The 19,684-nt window shown below is 40.8% G+C and overlaps 1 protein-coding gene across 2 annotated transcripts in view; it reads left to right on the forward strand.

Moving 5' to 3' along the window:
* LOC111149030 (adhesion G protein-coupled receptor A3) overlaps positions 1-19,684 on the forward strand; it is a 134,403-nt gene that overhangs the window by 26,680 nt on the left and 88,039 nt on the right. For both annotated transcript variants that reach the window (XM_022505918.1, XM_022505919.1), the window contains exon 2: positions 17,616-17,687. In XM_022505918.1, coding sequence (XP_022361626.1) covers positions 17,616-17,687 — 72 coding nt within the window. The remainder of the gene's footprint in view (positions 1-17,615; positions 17,688-19,684) is intronic.

The raw sequence follows: 19,684 nt of genomic DNA on the forward strand, positions 1-19,684 counted from the left end.
CAGAATCTCCGACTGAGGCTGAGGACTCGACTCTCCATCTAACCCGTCTGTGCCTGACTGTCCCGATGCTAATGTTCCATTCGACCTCCCCTCACCTCTCCTCACCTCCTAAGTTCCTGATGTCCTTGAGAGTAAGACCATCCTGTGAACTGTGGATCACAGCTGCATCAAAACGTAAACCCTTCACCCGAGTCGTGGTTTGTAAAGGATTGTCCAGGCCTAAAGGTAGATCAAACTACATTTATAAAGATTTCAAGATTCTTATTGGAGCTCATGACCCTGGATTTCCTGCTTTATACCAATTCATTTACATGCGGTAAGGAGGTGCCCACAGGTGGCTCCATGCAGATGATTGGAAAGACCCTTCTAAAAAGTCTTTGAGGATCCCACCACACATGCCTCAAAAGAACAACAATTAAAAAAGTGAGAAAAGTCACTCCTTGAAGCTACACCCAGGATTTTTCCTGTGAGAATCGATTGGACCATGGTTAGGCCTGTAAGCAAAAAAGGGGCGAATCGGTTGCAGATTTTTGATTTTGCTTAGAAGTAGTAGTTAGAGAGCATTTTGGTCTCCAGGACTGCAAAGCTGGTAGTGCCTTGTCTGCTCATTTCCTTAATGGGCTTCTCCCTGAGCTTCATGATTTATTAAAGAAACATAAATTAAGATGGGAGATCACTACCCTTTCTGAGCTCCAACATCTTGTGGAGCATTTTGAAAGAATTTTAGAACAGAACAAGGGTTGTCAAGCAAATAAAGTCATGGCTCTATAATAGCAACTACAGGGGCATCAACCAAACTCTAGAACTAACTTTGTACCTGCCCGTGTTGACAAGGATACTTGTCAAGACTGTAAGCAAAAGGGACTTTGAAAAAAAGGACTTTGCCCGCAAACAACCTAATTATCCAAGAAGAGGGAGCACTCAACCTTCAGATCCTCAAGATAACAACACCGGTGGGGCTGAGGAACCTCCTCGGAAGCTACTCCCAGTAATCCCTATGAATCATCAGGGTGAAATGAAACTCGACATGAATGAGAGATCTGCCCTGTGCTGGTAGATACCAGAGGGCCTCTTGTACTCTACACCCCACCATGATATGCCAGGAATTTCCTCAGGGTAACAAAACTCTTCTGGTGATAGGTGTTAGTCAAGTTCAAAGAGTTCCTTTATCAGAGCCCATAATTCTTTCCCTTGGCCCCTTCCCCGAAAACCACGCTTTTCTCTTATGAGACACTGACTCTGTGAATCTGCTGGAAAGATTTTCTAAATTCGGAGGCCAAATACATTTTGTCTTTCCCCAACCACATAAATCTGTTAGCTCAGTTTTCAGACATGGGGGTCTGATCTCATTTAACTCTTCAGGCAAGCTTTGCTAGTGCCCCTCGACAGCCGGCCAGAGCTGGGACTGCTGCTGGGCCCTTCCACTACCACTCACAAGCTCAGGCTGCTAGAAGGGCAGAGAGGGGTTCGGGCTGAGCACAGCTTTGAAGCAGGTTGAGGCCAGACAAAGGAAACCATGACCACTTCAGAGGACCCAGTAGCTAGAGAGAACGCAGGAACAATCCAGAAGTCTGCTTCTAATGACCTGAGTCCAAAGTTTAACAGGAAACCAGTGAATCACCAAAGTAGTCATTAGTCACAGTTTACTGTGCACTCATCAAAAGACTGCAAACCAGGAGCACTCGAACCCAAACATGGGTCTTCTAGGGGTGTGAAGGCAGTGAGTGCTGCTTGCAGGGACTGATAGTAATATTAAGAGTTATCGTAAATGTAGAGGAATTGGTTAGTGGTTACCTCATATCAGCTTGGAGTAATGAAGTCAGTTTTGCTTACGATTTTCAAAAGCATAAGGAAGAAGTGACCCAGCTTGGCCTGGAACTTTTGCTATTAATAACATTTTACCCCCTTATCAGTTTCTTTTTCTTTCTGTGTGTGATAAATATATTTTAAATGCACACATCGTAACCCACTGATCTTTTTTTATTAAGGTGATTTTGACTTCTTTCCATCTTTAGTCTTGATAGTATCATTTGAATATTGATGAAGATAGGGTTTTGTTTGCACTTTTACTCAGTTAAGTTAAAAAGCCCCCCCCCCTTTAATTTAATCATACATCACTGGAAGTTTAACTGCTTCTCTTATAAATGAGCGGGTGGCTAATGAGAGCTCTGAGCTGCGTGAGTGATCGTTCTCTATGACACATGAATGAATCTCACCAACCTCTCCTAAATGTTAAATTCTGAGAGATTTAGCATTTCTACTGCCTTTAATTATGCCGACTGCCATATAATATGCAATCTTCTATTACACAACTTTTTATTTCAGTGCTGTATCATAGTGAAACCTTAATGTGTAAACATTAAGCCGTAATTAAGGATCCAGACTTAAAATTCATCCACAGTTTGTGTGTATGCCAACAGTAACAACGACTGATAAATTCTTAACTTACTCCTTTTCCTAGCAGCTGGAAATTTCCTTTGATGCCAATTTTAAGATGGTCCTAATTTTAGAAGGGTGAAAATGTGGAAAACAGTAGCTTAGGACACTTCTATTGCAGTATTAAAAGACGCGAACTAGATATATTCTGGTAGAATTTTTTATTCTCCCCCTCTTCCCCAAAAATAAATTCCATAAGCTTCAGAGAGAAGAAGTCATGAGAACAGCACCGAGGTTTATTCTCCTCATCTGTACGACAGGAAGCTGGGACATTGGTTACATTGTAGATGCTGTGTTATTAGTTCCTTAAGAGGGATCTTTGAATGCAGAACCTTAAACCCAGCCATATTTTTATCTTATTCATTTATTGAAAAGATATTCTGGGCGTCTTGCCAGTTGGATCCTTTGGGAAGCACAGCCAAGTGTTAAGAAGAGGTTAGAAGTACAAGATTTGTGCTGCTGGAGTTGCATCTGGAAGATGAAGGGAAATGAAGCAGACGTAGGCATGCGACCCTTCAGACTGGGATGCAGAGCTCTGTGAAAGGAGAGGGGAAAGGAAGGACGGTTGGATAGGACAGTTGTGCAGAAGTCTGGGCCAGTGCTGCTGCAGAGATCACCCCTTGGGGAGTCTGTGTTGGCCAGGAATGGAGAACCTGTTACCCCACTGTGCTGAGTCCTTGGCTGGCATTGTTTACAAAGTGGGTGGACTTTGTTTGGAAACTGAGGCAGATCCCCAGGACAGCTGCAGCTGGAAATTCTCTGCTAACCGCCTTCCTTTGCAGGGTCTCTCTTGAAGGAAGATCTGAGGAGCACACCTCCATGGCCACCAGAGTGTCTTATTATGTACCTGCTGTCATTCGAATCTTAACTGTGCCACTTGGTTTGAATCTGAACCTGGACAAGTCCCCAGACTCACAGGTTTTAGTTTTATTTTATTTATTTTTAAAGATTTTATTTATTAGCACAGGAGGAGAGGGAGAGGGAGAAGCAGGCTCCCTGTTGAGCAAGGACCCTGGATCATGAGCTGAAGGCAGATGCTTAACCAACTGAGCCTCCCGGGCGCCCTGCAAATTTTAGTTTTAAGGAAAATAATACTGATGTCATAGGGTGTTTCTGAAGAGTAACTGAGTACAGCCGTATAAGGAGGGGCTGCTCGATGGACTCACACGTTCACTGTTAGATCCACTCCCGTGGGGATGCAGAGATGGTCAGGTTCAAAAAGATCCCCACACGGATTTCACCCAGTCACAGGAGACACGGCAAATACACAAGTCCCTGTACAGGAATTTCACCAAATGCAAAGTCCTCGTTAAAACAAGGTGATGTGGCAGAGTTGGTGGGCAAAACATCGATTGACGCACTGGAACTAAGGCCCACCACCCAGAATTTTCTCTGCAGAGCTGAATGAAGGGATGCATCAAGAACTGGGGACACATTGGCAAACAAACTGCTAATATTTAGGACAGAATGTGCATGTCGCCGATGGCGTGCTGACTTAAATGTGCTTTTTTTTTTTTTTTTTTTTAATTTGACAGACAGAGATCACAATAGGCAGAGAGGCAGGCAGAGAGAGAGGAGGAAGCAGGCTCCCCGCTGAGCAGAGAGCCCGATGCGGGGCTCGATCCCAGGACCCTGGGATCATGACCTGAGCCGAAGGCAGAGGCCTTAACCCACTGAGCCACCCAGGCGCCCCTTAAATGTGATTTTAATACAAAGGTTTCTCAGATTGATGAGAAGTTTTGCCATCTAGTTAATACTTACTCTTACTTGCTAGGAAGAATTAATTTAGAAAAGAACACTTGATTTTCATTTGCCGGAAACCAAAGAATAAACTGGGACAGAGTATGCTAAAACAGGCCCTGACAGACTTTCTCTTTCTCCGTAAAGGGCCAGATAGTAAATATTTTAGGCTTTCTTGGCTGCGACAGCCTCTGTTGACACTACTCGACTCTGCCGTCATCGCAGGAAAGCTGCCACAGACAGTATGTGAACAAATGGGCATGGTCGTTTGCCAAAAATATTTTTAAAACATGGAAATTTATGTTTGATGGAATTTTCATGTATCATAAAATACCATTCTTTTGATTTTTTTTTTTTCCCAACCATTAAAAATATAAACACCATTCTTAGAAGCCCACAGGCTGTCCAGACAGGTGGTGGGTTGGTGGTTGGTGGGTTGGATTGGTGGCCACCCCCTGGCCTAGAACTTCAGCGAACGTGGGAGTAACCAGTTTTCATTAGCAGGATAAATGAAGCAAAGCACCAAAAGGGGCTTATGAGGAGTTAGCATAACTGATTTTAGCTTATCACAGGTGGTCCTAAATTTTTAGAACATGTGCCTATGAAAGTGTCTCAGAAGCTTAGCCTAGCCATATTGTCTGTTTTTTTTTGTTTTTTTTAAAGATTTTATTTATTTGACAGAGAGATAGAGAGCACAAGTAGGCAGAACTGCAGGCAGAGGGAGAGGGAGAAGCAGGCTCCCCGTTGAGCAGGGAGCCCAGTTCGGGGCTCTGTCCCAGGACCCTGGGATCATGACCCGAGCCGAAGGCAGCCGCTTAACTGACTGAGCCACCCAGGCACCCCTTTTGTATTTGATAAAGATGTAGCAATAACAAGTATTACTCTACATAATAAATCTAATACAGAATCAGTTTGTGTTACTACAGTTTCTGTTGCTTGAGCAAATCAGAGATGTCGAGGGATGGAGAATTTTAAAATGTAAATGCATACCTTCAGTCCTTAGTATGTCTCTGATCTTTCTGTGTGAGTGCCTGAAGAGCATTCTCTCTTCCCATTTTGCAGCCCCTCATCTGCTGTCCCATTTTGTGGGTTCTGTATTTCATCAGGACTAATCCTCTATTCCTGGAATCAACCTAAATATCCAGTCATTAAGTTTCACAAATAATAGTGCAATGAATAATTTTGTTGTATAAATATATAATTGCATAATTTAATATATAACATGTATATAGCACAATTGCAAATTTGTCTTTGGGATAAATTTCCAGAAGGAGAATTAATGGATCAAAGGTTGTAAATGCATTTGTACTTCTGCCTTCCATAATGATTATATTGATTGAGAGAAGAATATGAGTGGTGGTTTCCCTCTGATTATAAAATGTGTTATCACGTTTTTCTTGCACTCCTTAAGTGAATTATGGTATCTTGTTTTAGTTTTAACTTGCATTTCTCTCATGATTGTGGTTGTATATCCCTTCATACGATTATGATCCATTTGTGTTTACTTTCACTGAACTGTCTTTTTATGGCCTTTGCTAGTTTTTCTACTGGGGATTTTTTTTTTAAAGCGCTCTTTATATATTTGGGAAATGAGGCCTTTGTTTTTGGTAATAGTCATAAGTATTTGTTGCTTATCTTTTAACATGGTTTATGATTTTAAAAGTGTAGTCCTCTTTACTCCTTAGTTCTAGGAAATCTTTAGTTATTGTAGCTTCTAAATCTGTCTGCCTTTCATTTTCTCTTTTTTTTTTTTGTCTGTATGAGACTGCCCTTGTTTTAAATATGACAGTCTCTTAGTCTTCCCCCTTTCTTTTCTAAGGACACTTGTCACTGGATTTAAGGCCCGCACTAATTGAGGATGATCTCATCTCGAAACTTTGAGCTTCATTACATCTGCAAACATCCCTTTTCTCGTTAAGGCCATAGTCCTGGGTTCTGGCTGGGCATATCTTTTGGAGTCCCACCATTCGAGCCGTTGTAAGAGCACTATTTGATTGTTTTTCTTATTTTCTTCTCCAGGGGTCGACTTCAAGAATTATATTACTGGGGCGCCTGGGTGGCTCAGTGGGTTAAAGCCTCAGTTCGTGATCCCAGGACCCTGGGATTGAGCCTTATATTGGGCTCTCTGCTCGGCAAGAAGCCTACTTCCTCCTCTCTCTCTGCCTGCTTCTCTACTTGTGATTTCTGCCAAATAAATAAATAAAATCTTTTAAAAATTATATTACTAATGTTTGATTTGAATATTTAGAGCTCTTGACATGTATTTTCAATTCCTCTCTAAAGGAAAATTATTCTGTGCCTTCTGCCATCCAGGGTGTGGGTGCTGTGCCTAGCATTCCATTCTGGGATTTGCAAGAGCAAGTGACTGAGAACTTGTAATACTTAATTTTAATTTTTTCTGCTCCATAAACTTTTGATTTTTTTAAAAACATGTACATTAGGTCTTATTCCTTTTTTCATGTTTCAGCCAAAATGATATATTGAACTAACTTGATACTGTGTTAAATGTAATAATGGGCGTCAAAGTCTTCTTACCGTGTTTAAATTCAAGAGGCAGGAGCCCAGCATTGCGTTCCTAAGCATTGTCTATAGATCAGGTGGTGTTAAAACGTCGCTAGTAGAGAACAGAAATGGGTATACATGAGCTTTATAACTTTGGTCAAGTTTTATACTTTACATTCAGTTACGTCCTAGAAAGTTTGAAATTTCAAAGATGTCAGCAAAAATATTGATTAGAATGGGTTTTAGGTTTATAATGATACGTGAGATTATGCATTTGCTCGCTCCACAGTCTCCGGTCTCAAACTTGAGTATAAAAACTGTCTGCAGAGTAGATTTATTCATACCGATCCTGTTTTCTTGCACAAAATCCTTAAACACACCAAGTAATGGATAGACTGAATATATTAACATGAGGTTGTAAACTGTATTTTTAAGGTTACAGTTATAACTTTTTAAGTGTGATGAAATGTCTTCCTTTTTACTCTTCTCAATAAAATCTATCATTTATTGTACTAAAGCCTTTATGACTAAGCCAACGACAGTCCTTTTGCTGCAACAGTACCAAGTGTAATTCAGCTGGCGCCCTGACAGTTTTTCATAAGCTCCTTCCATATTTGGGGATCATTCTTCACCATACACAGGGCAGTCCTGTCACTGAGTCTGTTACCTGGTAGCCTGCATAGTTTTCCTTTGTTTCTTTAGTTCTCGGTTTATCGGTGATCAATTCTCAGTCACCATCAGGTTCGGCAGTTTTGCTCACGAGAATATGAATACAGAAAATTACAAGAAGCTACAAGGGAACTTGGTGGTCATTCTGGTCTGATTTTTTCCATCTTGAAAGTGGCAACATTGAAGTCAAACTAGAGAGGTGACCTAAATCACTTACCGTTGGGGCGGGGGAGTCTCCTTTAAAACCTGGGCTTTGGATTTCCATACCATTGTTCATTCCTCTACTTTTAGTGTCTATTCATAGTGCCTGTTAAGTTGTAAACTGTAGCTGCATAAACATTTCTTGAATATAAATAAACGTGAGCCTTTAATCCCAAAACTTAAAGTATTCCTTCAGTGTTTATTTCTAAGGTAGAATTATATGTAAAATTAACTCAATTTCAAACTCTCCCTGGTTAGGAAGTTTCTTAGGTTTTTAATCATCAGGAGAGAAAATATTTAAATAGTAAGAATTGTCTGCTAGATATTTCAAAAGGCACTACAAGATTATAGAGAGTAAGAGAAACTCGTAGAAGCCTCATCACCAAGGTATTGATCCATTAGGGTGTGTTTTTTCCCAGTCTTTTTTAGTTGTTTTTTTTTTTTTAATTTTAAGTTTTTTATTTTTTATCTCTGCAGAGATTCTTTCAATCAGTAATACCAATTTTGTTTGCCTCTGAACTAAGTGCAAGCATTTTCCTTTTTATCAACTTTCCTCTGAAAGAATCCTTTTTTAATGGACGCATGAAGGTTTGTTTGAATGTACCATCATTTTACTCTTCCTCTTACATAGTGCTGAAATAAGGTCACGGGGTATCCTTCTTGTCAGACTTGGGGACGTGTTTAGGGATGACGTTCTGAGGAGCAGGGTGGGAGGGTCTTGAGGATACACTGAGGGGCTGCTTGAGAAAGCTTATTTCAGTGACCTTGGTGGCTGTGAAGGAGAATGAGTTTGCTTTTGCCAGAGCCAACCACCTCATTTGTAAAAACCTTTGTAATTTTGATTAGAGAAAAAGGTATTGTATTGTAACTGTAGTATTTTCGACCACCATGTTTTCTGTTTTCTTGGTGCCAATGGTCAACAACGCCCTGTCCTTGTTTTAGCCATGTCTTGGGGGAGAGGCAAGATATTACATGGTAATATACTTGGATTGCAAGAAACATAAAATGAGAGAGGATGTATGTCTTAGAACCAAGGAAACAGAATCTGAAAGTTAATGAATACTCATTTTCCTAATTTCTTTCTAGTGTTTATGAGGTAGATATTATTTTTCGTGTTTTATGAATGAGGAACACTTACAGAGAGGTGGAGGGAGTGGCCAAGATCTATGGAACTTGAAAGCAAGAGAGCTGAGCTCAAACACAGGTATCCTTGACTCGAGAAGCTCCTAATAATCATCCCACAAAAAAGGCTCTGAAAGGTGAATGGGTCTGAACAGAGATGTTGTTTTTTGATTCCACTCATATCAAAAGAAATTCAGATGTCAAATGGCTGTTTTTGTTTGAAGACAAATAATTAAAGGTTCTTCGTTTAGAATAATGAAAGTAGAGAAACTAAAAATGAATACCTGAACTCCGAGGACCCAGAGGCATTCTGTTATTTGTATATACATAGAATTGCTGTGTTGCACCGTATGGGGGGAGGAGGGCCCTGTGCAACTTTGTACCCCGTGTGAAGGGCGCCCCTGAAGTGCATCACGGTGTGTGATGCAGAGCTTTCTGCCCACGAGGCCAGCAGCGTGTCTCTGACATACGATGACGTATATTGCACAGGAGGTTTGTGGTCAAGATTTTCTGGCTTTGTGATCTGGTTCTGGCATTTGCTCCTGTCACCTTGGGCCGTTAACCTAATTAATTCTTCTCTGCCTTGTTTTGCTCATTTTCTTTCTTTCTTTTTTTTTTTTTTTAATTTTTTAAGTTTATTTTCAGCGTAACAGTATTCATTGTTTTTGCACCACACCCAGTGCTCCATGCAATCCGTGCCCTCTCCAATACCCACCACCTGGTTCCCCCAACCTCCCACCCCCAACCCCTTCAAAACCCTCAGATTGTTTTTCAGAGTCCACAGTCTCTCATGGTTCACCTCCCCTCCCAATTTCCCTCAACTCCCTTCTCCTCTCTAACTCCCCTTGTCCTCCATGCTATTTGTTATGCTCCACAAATAAGTGAAACCATATGATAATTGACTCTCTTTGCTTGACTTATTTCACTCAGCATAATCTCTTCCAGTCCCGTCCATGATGCTACAAAAGTTGGGTATTCATACTTTCTGATGGAGGCATCATACTCCATAGTGTATATGGACCACATCTTCCTTATCCATTCGTCCGTTGAAGGGCATCTTGGTTCTTTCCACAGTTTGGCGATCATGGCCATTGCTGCTATAAACATTGGGGTCCAGATGGCCCTTCTTTTCACTACATCTGTATCTTCGAGGTAAATACCAAGCAGTGCAATTGCAGGGTCATAGGGAAGTTCTATTTTTAATTTCTTGAGGAATCTCCACACTGTTCTCCAAAGTGGCTGCACCAACTTGCATTCCCACCAACAGTGTAAGAGGGTTCCCCTTTCTCCACATCCCCTCCAACACATGTTGTCTCCAGTCTTGCTCATTTTGGCCATTCTAAGTGGTGTAAGGTGGTATCTCAATGTGGTTTTAATTTGAATCTCCCTGATGGCTAGTGATGATGAACATTTTTTCATGTGTCTGATAGCCATTTGTATGTCTTCATTGGAGAAGTGTCTGTTCATATCTTCTGCCCATTTTTTGATATGATTTCTGTTTTGTGTGTGTTGAGTTTGAGGAGTTCTTTATAGATCCTGGATATCAACCTTTTGTCTGTACTGTCATTTGCAAATATCTTCTCCCATTCTGTGGGTTGCCTCTTTGTTTTCTTGACTGTTTCCTTTGCTGTGCAGAAGCTTTTGATTTTGATGAAGTCCCAAAAGTTCATTTTCACTTTTGTTTCCTTTGCCTTTGGAGACATATCTTGAAAGAAGTTGCTGTGGCTGATATCAAAGAGGTTACTGCCTATATTCTCCTCTAGGATTCTGATGGATTCCTGTCTCACATTGAGGTCTTTTATCCATTTTGAGTTTATTTTTGTGTACGGTGTAAGAGAATGGTCGAGTTTCATTCTTCTACATATAGCTGTCCAGTTTTCCCAGCACCATTTATTGAAGAGACTGTCTTTTTTCCACTGTATATTTTTTCCTGTTTTGTCGAAGATTATTTGACCATAGAGTTGAGGGTCCATATCTGGGCTCTCTACTCTGTTCCACTGGTCTATGTGTCTGTTTTTATGCCAGTAATATGCTGTCTTGGTGATCACAGCTTTGTAGTAAAGCTTGAAATCAGGTAACGTGATGCCCCCAGTTTTATTTTTGTTTTTCAACATTTCCTTAGCAATTTGGGGTCTCTTCTGATTCCATACAAATTTTTGGATTATTTGCTCCAGCTCTTTGAAAAATACCAGTGGAATTTTGATTGGAATGGCATTAAAAGTATAGATTGCTCTAGGCAGTATAGACATTTTAACAATGTTTATTCTTCTGACCCAAGAGCATGGAATGGTCTTCCATCTTTTTGTGTCTTCTTCAATTTCTTTCATGGGTGTTCTGTAGTTCCTCAAGTTCAGATCCTTTACCTCTTTGGTTAGGTTTATTCCCAGGTATCATATGGTTCTTGGTGCTATAGTAAATGGAATCGATTCTCTAATTTCCCTTTCTGCATTTTCATTGTTAGTGTATAAGAAAGCCATTGATTTCTGTACATTGACTTTGTATCCTGCCACGTTACTGAATTGCTGTATGAGTTCTAGTAGTTTGGGGGTGGAGTCTTTTGGGTTTTCCATATAAAAGAATCATGTCATCTGTGAAGAGAGAGAGTTTGTCCTTCAGATCACTTCTTCATTGCCAATTTGGATACCTTTTATTTCTCTTTGTTGTCTGATTGCTGTTGCTAGGACTTCTAATACTATGTTGAACAAGAGTGGTGAGAGTGGGCATCCTTGTTGTGTTCCTGATCTCAATGGGAAGGCTGAAAGCTTTTTCCCATTGAGGATGATATTTGCTGTGGGTTTTTCATAGATAGATTTGATGAAGTTCAGGAATGTTCCCTCTATCCCTGTACTTTGAAGCATTTTAATCAGGAACGGATGCTGGATTTTGTCAAATGCTTTTTCTGCATCAATTGAGAGGACCATGTGGTTCTTCTCTCTTCTCTTATTAATTTGTTCTATCACATTGATTGATTTGCGAATGTTGAACCATCCTTGTAGCCCAGGAATGAATCCCACCTGGTCATGGTGGATAATCTTTTTAATGTGCTGTTGGATCCTGTTTGCGAGAATCTTGTTGAGAATCTTAGCATCCATATTCATCAGTGATATTGGTCTGAAATTATCCTTTTTGGTAGGGTCTTTGCCTGGTTTGGGGATCAAGGTAATGCTGGCTTCATAGAAAGAGTCTGGAAATTTTCCTTCTGTTTCAATTTTTTGAAACAGCTTCAGGAGAATAGGTGTTATTTCTTCTTTGAAAGTTTGGTAGAATTCCCCAGGGAATCCATCAGGTCCTGGGCTCTTGTTTTTTGGGAGGTTTTTGATCACTGCTTCAATCTCGTTATTAGATATTGGTCTATTCAGGTTGTTAATTTCTTCCTGGTTCAATTTTGGGAGTTTTTAGTTTTCCAGGAATACATCCATTTCATCTAGGTTGCTTAGTTTATTGGCATATAACTGTTGATAATAACTTCTGATGATTGTTTCTACTTCCTTGGTGTTACTTGTGATCTCTCCCTTTTCATTCATAATTTTATGAATTTGGGCTTTCTCTCTTTTCTTTTGGATTAGTGTGGCCAGTGGTTTATCGATCTTATTGATTCTTTCAAAAAACCAGCTCTAGTTTCATTGATATGTTCTACTGTATCTCTGGTTTCTACCTCATTGATCTCAGCTCTAATCTTGATTATTTCCCTTCTTATGGGTGGAGTTATTTTGATTTGTTGTTGATTCTCCAGTTCTTTATGGTGTAGAGACAGCTGGTGTGTTCTGGATTTTTCAATTTTTTTTTTGAGGGAGGCTTGGATGGCTATGTATTTCCCCCTTAGGACCGCCTTTGCTGTATCCCATAGGTTTTGGACCGAAGTGTCTTCATTCTCATTGGTTTCCATGAATTGTTTCAGTTCTTCTTTGATCTCCTGGTTGATCCAAGCATTCTTAAGCAAGGTGGTCTTTAGCTTCCAGGTGTTTGAGTTCCTTCCGAACTTTTCCTTGTGATTGAGCTCCAGTTTCAAAACACTGTGATCTGAGAATGTGCAGGGAATAATCTCAGTCTTTTGGTATTGGTTGAGTCCTGATTTGTGACCCAGTATGTGGTCTGTTCTTGAGAAGGTTCCATGTGCACTTGAGAAGAATGAGTATTCTGTTGTTTTAGGGTGGAATGTTCTGTATCTATCTATGAGGTCCATCTGGTGCACTGTGTCATTCAATGCTCTTGTTTCTTTATTGATTTTCTGCTTCGATGATCTATTTCTGAGAGAGGCATGTTAAGATCTCCTACTATTAATGTATTCATATCAATATGACTCTTTATCTTGATTAATAGTTTTCTTATATAATTGGTTGCTCCCATATTGGGGGCATAGATATTTACAATTGTTAGATCATCTTGGTGGATAGTCCCTTTAAGAATGATGTAGTCTGGGTGCCTGGGTGGCTCAGTGGGTTAAGCTGCTGCCTTCGGCTCAAGTCATGATCTCAGGGTCCTAGGATCGAGTCCCGCATCGGGCTCTCTGCTCAGCAAGGAGCTTGCTTCCCTCTCTCTCTCTCTGCCTGCCTCTCCGTCTACTTGTGATCTCTCTCTGTCAAATAAATAAATAAAATCTTAAAAAAAAAAAGAAAAGAATGATGTAGTGTCCTTCTGTATCTCTGACTACAGTCTTTAGTTTAAAATCTAATTTGTCTGATATGAGAATCGCTACCCCGGCCTTCTTTTGAGGCCCATTGGCATGAAAGATGCTTCTCCATCCTTTCACTTTCAGTCTGGGTGTATCTTTAGGTTCAAAATGGGTCTCTTGTAGACAACATATGGATGGGTCCTGTCGTTTTATCCAATCTGCAACCCTGTGCCGTTTTATGGGCGCATTTAGGCCATTCACATTGAGAGTGATTATTGATAGATACATTTTTATTAACATCGTGTTACCTTTGAAGTCTTTCTTTCTGTAGATTGTCTCTATATTTCTGTTCAATGCTATTCTTAGGATTTTTCCTCTTTTGTAGAAACCCCCCCCCCCTTAATATTTCCTGCAGTGCCGGCTTGGTGGTTGCATAGTCTTTTAAGCCTTGCCGGTCTTGGAAACTCTTTATCTCTCCATCCATTTTGAATGTCAGTCTTGCTGGATAAAGTATTCTTGGCTGTATGTTCTTCTCATTTAGTGCCCTGAATATATCTTGCCAGCCCTTTCTGGCTTGCCAGGTCTCTGTGGACAGGACTGACGTGATTCTGATGGGCTTTCCTCTGTACGTAAGGAGCCTCTTTGTCCTAGCGGCTTTCAAGAGATTATATATACAATTATGATTCCTCAATTTGACTATCAGGTGCCTTGATGTTTTTCTGGAATCTATAATCTTGGGTGGAGACCGTTAGGCCTCTCGTACATGAACACTGGTTCCATTCGCAAGATTGGGAAAATTTTCATGAAGAACTTGTTCCACTATATCTTCTAGACTTTTTTGTTTCTCCTCCCCTTCAGGGATTCCAATAATTCTGACGTTGGAACATTTCATGGCATCATTTATTTCCCTGATTCTGTTTTCGTGGCTTCTAAGCTGTTTGTTCCAGGCTTCCTCCTGATCCTTTCTCTATCTGTTTGTCCTTCAGATCACTAATTCTATCTTCTGTCTCAGTTACCCTAGCTTTGAGAGAATTTAGATTAGATTGGAACTCATTGAGAGCATTGTGAACCTCATCCCTGGTAGCTTTCAGCTCTGCCATAACATTGTGAATGTCAACTTTGGTCGCTTTCAGTTTGGCCCTAATCAATTCCGTTTGGTCATCCATGGCTTTCTCCAACCTAGTTATTGCCTGGATAATTGTTAGCCTGAATTCGCTTTCCAACATATCGTCTATGTTGATAGCCATTAGCTCTGTTGCAGAAGGCCCATCCTCTGTATTTTTCTTCTGTTGGGCATTCCTCCTCCTAGTCATTTTGGTGAGAGATGGCTGAACGGATGTAGCTGGATGTATCGACCCTGGTGCAGTCAAGGTGCACCCTGGAACGCTTCTGAGCAATCAGGATTCCCCACCCAAATGAGAGAAAAAAGAAAAGAAAAAGAAAAAAAGAGAGAGAGAGACAGGAAAGAAAGGGAAGATAAAAGAGAAGGTTCAGCCCAAATGGGCCCCAAGGTAAGATTTACAAAAACAGACAAACAAAAAGACTGATAAAAGTATATGACAAGAGAAAAAATTATATATAAAAATATATAAATATATATATATATATATATATATATATATATATATGTATATATATATATATATATATATATATGTATATATATATATGCAAATAAAGGAAGAACTTTGTCAAAAAGAATCCCATGTGTAAGATTTATATACTATCAGGACAAACACAAAAACACAGAAACACTGGTGGAAGAAAAAGATGGGAGAGTGGTTATAAATTCTCAGTGTGGGCGAGGAAGGTTGTTTTGATTCTTCCTGGATGTATCTTGATATCTTTGTTAAAGGACTCAACTTTCCTAAGATAAAGGGGGATTAAAAATTGGTTTACCTATAGGGGTAGCATTTATTGGGGAAAGGGGATTACCTTGAAATTTAACTCTATATGAATATTAGAAAATAAAAGTAAAAAAGGAATAAACTAAACTAAAATTTAAAAAAAAATTTTAAAAATAGAAATGCAAAAGAAAAACACAGGTGTATGTATCAAAAAGTTCAGGTTAGAAGGTTATTTTGGAATTTGATGTACTGGACATCTCACTGTGATGGTAAATAGGTTAAAAAATTATCTATATAAAAAAAATGAGCCAGAATAGTGGGAATGAATTAAAAATAAAAATTGCCCTATGAAGTAGTGGTGGTTGTTCTCTTGTTGTCTTTTTTTTTTTCCCCTTTCCTGGTTGGTTTTCTGGGGGCGGGGCCTGCCACGTGGGTTTTCAGTCAGTGATGTTCTCTGAGTTAAGTCCTCCCACCCCCCTCAAGGGGGTGGGCTCTGAGGAAACTAGTTTTTTCAGGTTTTTGTTCTCTGGAGGTTTTTATGTTTGTTCACTTTTTTTTTTCTCTCTCGCCTTGACCGCTTTTGATGGTTTTTGTAGGTTTAGAGGAAAGCAAACTGCACCCTGACCTCCCTCTCAGAGAGAAGCCTCAGTCTGGCTGCAGAGCCCAAATAAATTACCCCTTGGCCTCTGGCAGAGCAGGTTCCGAATCGCAGTCCCTGGGGACGCAGGATTTTTTGCTTGTACCCAAAACCAAGGCAGCGGCGGCTGTCTGGGCAGCTCCCGACCGCCAGAGAGGTTCCAAGCAGTGATCGCACACTGAGATTTTCCCGCTGGCCCGGGCTGGGAGTACCTGGTCTTTCCGGGTCCAAGAGCACTGGGCTGGCGCCTGTGCGCACCTCTCTTGGGGCGGGGGGGGGGGGGGGGGGGGGGGGGGGGGGTGACTCGGACTCTGTTAGCACTGCACGGCACTCGCATGGGGCTTCAAAAAGGCTGTGCTTTGCGCTGGTGAGGCTCCCAGCCCCTCACAGGAGCCGGACCCCTTGCGCTCTCAGGCGCTCTGGTGGCTCAGGGACCAAGACCTGGTTTCTCCACCGCACTCTCTCTGGCTCTGCGCCAGGGGTGGCTGTCCTGGGTCCGGGGACTTAAGCCCCTGTCCCTAGCCGCCCCGATTCCCACAATTTCCCCTCCCCCCCATCCCCCACGATCTTTTGCTCTTTTGGAGTGCTTTCAACCAGTCTCCAAGTTAATGCTGGTCCTCAGACACAGGGCACTCTTGCAGGGGTATTACCTTCCAACTGGTCACCTCTGGTGGCTCCCTCCCCCTTTTGTTTATCTTCCGATATCAGTCCGACATTCCCACTCCTCTTTACCTGCCCACTGGCGTCTTCTGCTCCTGTAGAGATCCAGACGTGTATAATTCTGATCTCAGGCTGATTTCGTGGGTGATCGGAGTTCTTTGGAAGGTAATCAGCTCACTTTAGGGTACAGGTTGAAAGGGCGCCTCCTCCTACTTCCCCGCCATCTTGTCTCCCCCCAAAATTTTTAAAAGTTTTATTTATTTATTTGACAGAGATCACAAGTAGGCAGAGAGGCAGAGAGAGAAGGGGAAGCAGGCTCCCCACTGAGCAGAGAGCAGGATGCTGGCTGGGCTCAATCCCAGGACCCTGGGATCATGACCTGAGCCAAAGGCAGAGTGGTTTTCTCATTTTCTTGTCACGATGTCCGAATCAGGTAGCTTTAGCACGTTGACTTTATGGAGAATCTTCATTGGTGCTTTAGCTGCAAGGGGCTCATAGCTACAATGCCTAGAGGGGGACAAAGAACATGTAGTGTCTTCTTAGGCAAGTCCCATTGTGCGGGTGGCTTGACTCTGACTTCTTGAAAGAAATTCTTGGTGTTGGGTCATATATTTAAGAGCATTGTCCTGATATATCAGATAGAGTATTACAGTAGATCTGCCCGTACTGTCTGTATGTTAGGTTGTGTAAAAGATGTTTTCACATATGTAGACAGTAGATTTGCATACTGTTAAATTACAAATAATATTCAGCATTGAAATATCTAGAGGATGCTTTATTTCTTTGTAAGATCAGTATTTTATAGCATGTTACACATTTTCTCCATTGTTTCTAGTTTTTCAATAAGTATACGACTTACATAAATTGATTAATTATATAAGTGTATGTGGTGTTCTCATATGGAACTTGAGAGCTATTTTCTGTTCACTTATCTCCCTTTTTACCTTAAAATTTTTAGTCTAATGTGATGGGAACAATTTAAGAGGTGACAAGATGAGTGAGTGAGCTGTTTTAGGTGGTTTCTCAAAGAAAGAGAGAGAAGCTCCTGTTTTTGTCAGGCATCTCAAAAACTGCCTAATAAGTGACTTCTTAGAATTCCTTGTAGGTTTAAAAATAAGGAGCTAAATTATTTTGATATTGATGGTGTACATATATTCTGCAACTTACCTTTTTTTCCTGTCATTTTTAGGATTCTGAGTAACAATAAAATATCCGAGCTGAAGAATGGCTCATTTTCTGGGTTAAGTCTCCTTGAAAGATTGTGAGTATTTTTTTATATCTTATTTTACTTTATTTTTTTGTTTATTATGAGCTTTCTTTGAGTGAAAGATAATACTTAGCTGCATTTTTATTGTAAGTCTTTTCCTGAACTCCCGACTTTTTAAAATAAAAATTTGGAGTTTTCCCAAAATCTTATTATAAAAAAGTTTAAGAATAAAATTTCAAGAAACAGTTATTTAATTGGATGTTGGCAAGCTTTCTGTAAAGGGCCAGATAGTAAATAATTTAGGCTTTGTAGGCCATATGGTCTCTTTCACAGTGCCTCGGTTTTGCCAGTATAGTGGGAAAGCAGCAAGAGACAATAAATACATGAATCAATGTTGAGGTGTTGTTACTTGCAAAGCGGGCTGGGGATCATGATTTGCTGACCACTGGCTTTTGGAACAGAGATGCTGTGTCGAAGTTCTGTCATGAAATGTGGGTGGGGCTTATAAAATAGTCAAGTAGAATTTAAACACATAAAGGAGGGAAATTTTTGGATCAACTTTGATATGTTATTCATATGTCTTTGAATGCAATAATTGTGCTTTGCATAGAAATTAGGTCTAGTTTTGTTCATGATCAGGTATATTATTAGTAGTGCTTATTTTTTTTGCCTTGGATTTTACACAGTGCACATTTAATTTGCTTGTATTAGGATTGATAGTCCAGGATCACGTTTCAGATTCCTCTTATTACTCATACATTTAGGATTATATTTCAGGACATTTTTTTCTTCTTTTTCCTTTGGTGTTGGCTCCACACCCAACGTGGGGCTTGAACTCATGACCGACCCTAAGATCAAGAGTTGCATGCTCTTCTGACGGAGCCAGCCAGATGCCCCTCAAACACATTTCAGATGTATGTAAGGTTTGGGTAATATAAGGAAGCTCTACTGTGAGCCTCCCCAGTTCTGCGAAATTAGAGATTTCCCTTACTTTCCTGGTTCTCTGTGCTCTGCTTCACTCTTTTTCTTTCTGTGTGGTCTTCCCTTGACCATCTTTCCCAGTGGTGTCTACAAACTCCCACAAGACATTATTGCTTTGATCACATATGTGTTATTTAAGCATGTATGTAGAGTTTTTATTTATCCTTTTATATATGTCTGTTCTTTTCATTGATCATGTCTTAAATCAAAAGTCTTTTTTTTTTTTTTTTAAAGTAGGCCTCATGTGCAGCGTCGAGCCCAACACGGGGCTTGAATTCATGACCCTGAGATCAAGACCTTAGCTGATATCAAGAGTCAAGACCCTTTACCAGCTGAGCCACTCATGTGCCCCTTAAATCAAAAGTCTTAAAATCAGGTTTTTCCATTTTTTATAAACATATATAAAAATAGCGCTTTTACATATATGAAGTAGCAGTACCTTCATACTGATACATACACGTGTATATGTATGTATGTATGTATGTACACATACACATATGTATAGTGTTCAGTGCTTAATTCTCAGATTTTCTTGCTTCTCTTTTCATTCAACTATTCCTGTTCTGTTCCACGTAGGCCATGTGCCTCAGAGGGGCCGGTCATATCTAAACCCCAGGCGCGACTTGGTGGCAGATGGTCCTTCACTCACATTCCATGGGCCCAGGGTGAGGAACGGGCACTGACCAATTTAACTGAGTCAGGATTTGCTCAGCACTTTTTGGGAAAGGAATTTCTTACTGTCAACAGAACAGATGGTTGCACGGCCTAGAGGCTGTCCTGCCACTGGCTTGGGCCGGAGCCGACACACCGAAGAGCAGGAAGTAGGGCCCATCATGGTCAGCAGCAGGGGGGCTGGAGGGACCTTGCTGAAGTAAGGTGAGGCAGTATGTTCCTGTTGGGCTTTCTGTTTCTTGTAAGAAAAGTCATTGTGCTTGACGGATAGCCTTAGCGTGTCACGCAATGTCAGGCACTGAGTAGCTGCTTGGTTAATAATGGAAGGATCAGTGGGGTCTCTTTTTCCCCAAGGGAGGATGATGGGGACGCCTAGGTTATAAATGGTGTCTGTTGTG

This window comes from Enhydra lutris, unplaced genomic scaffold, assembly GCF_002288905.1.
Source record: "Enhydra lutris kenyoni isolate GAN:26980312 unplaced genomic scaffold, ASM228890v2 scaffoldscaffold21, whole genome shotgun sequence".
In the NCBI taxonomy this organism is placed as follows: Eukaryota; Metazoa; Chordata; class Mammalia; order Carnivora; family Mustelidae; genus Enhydra; species Enhydra lutris.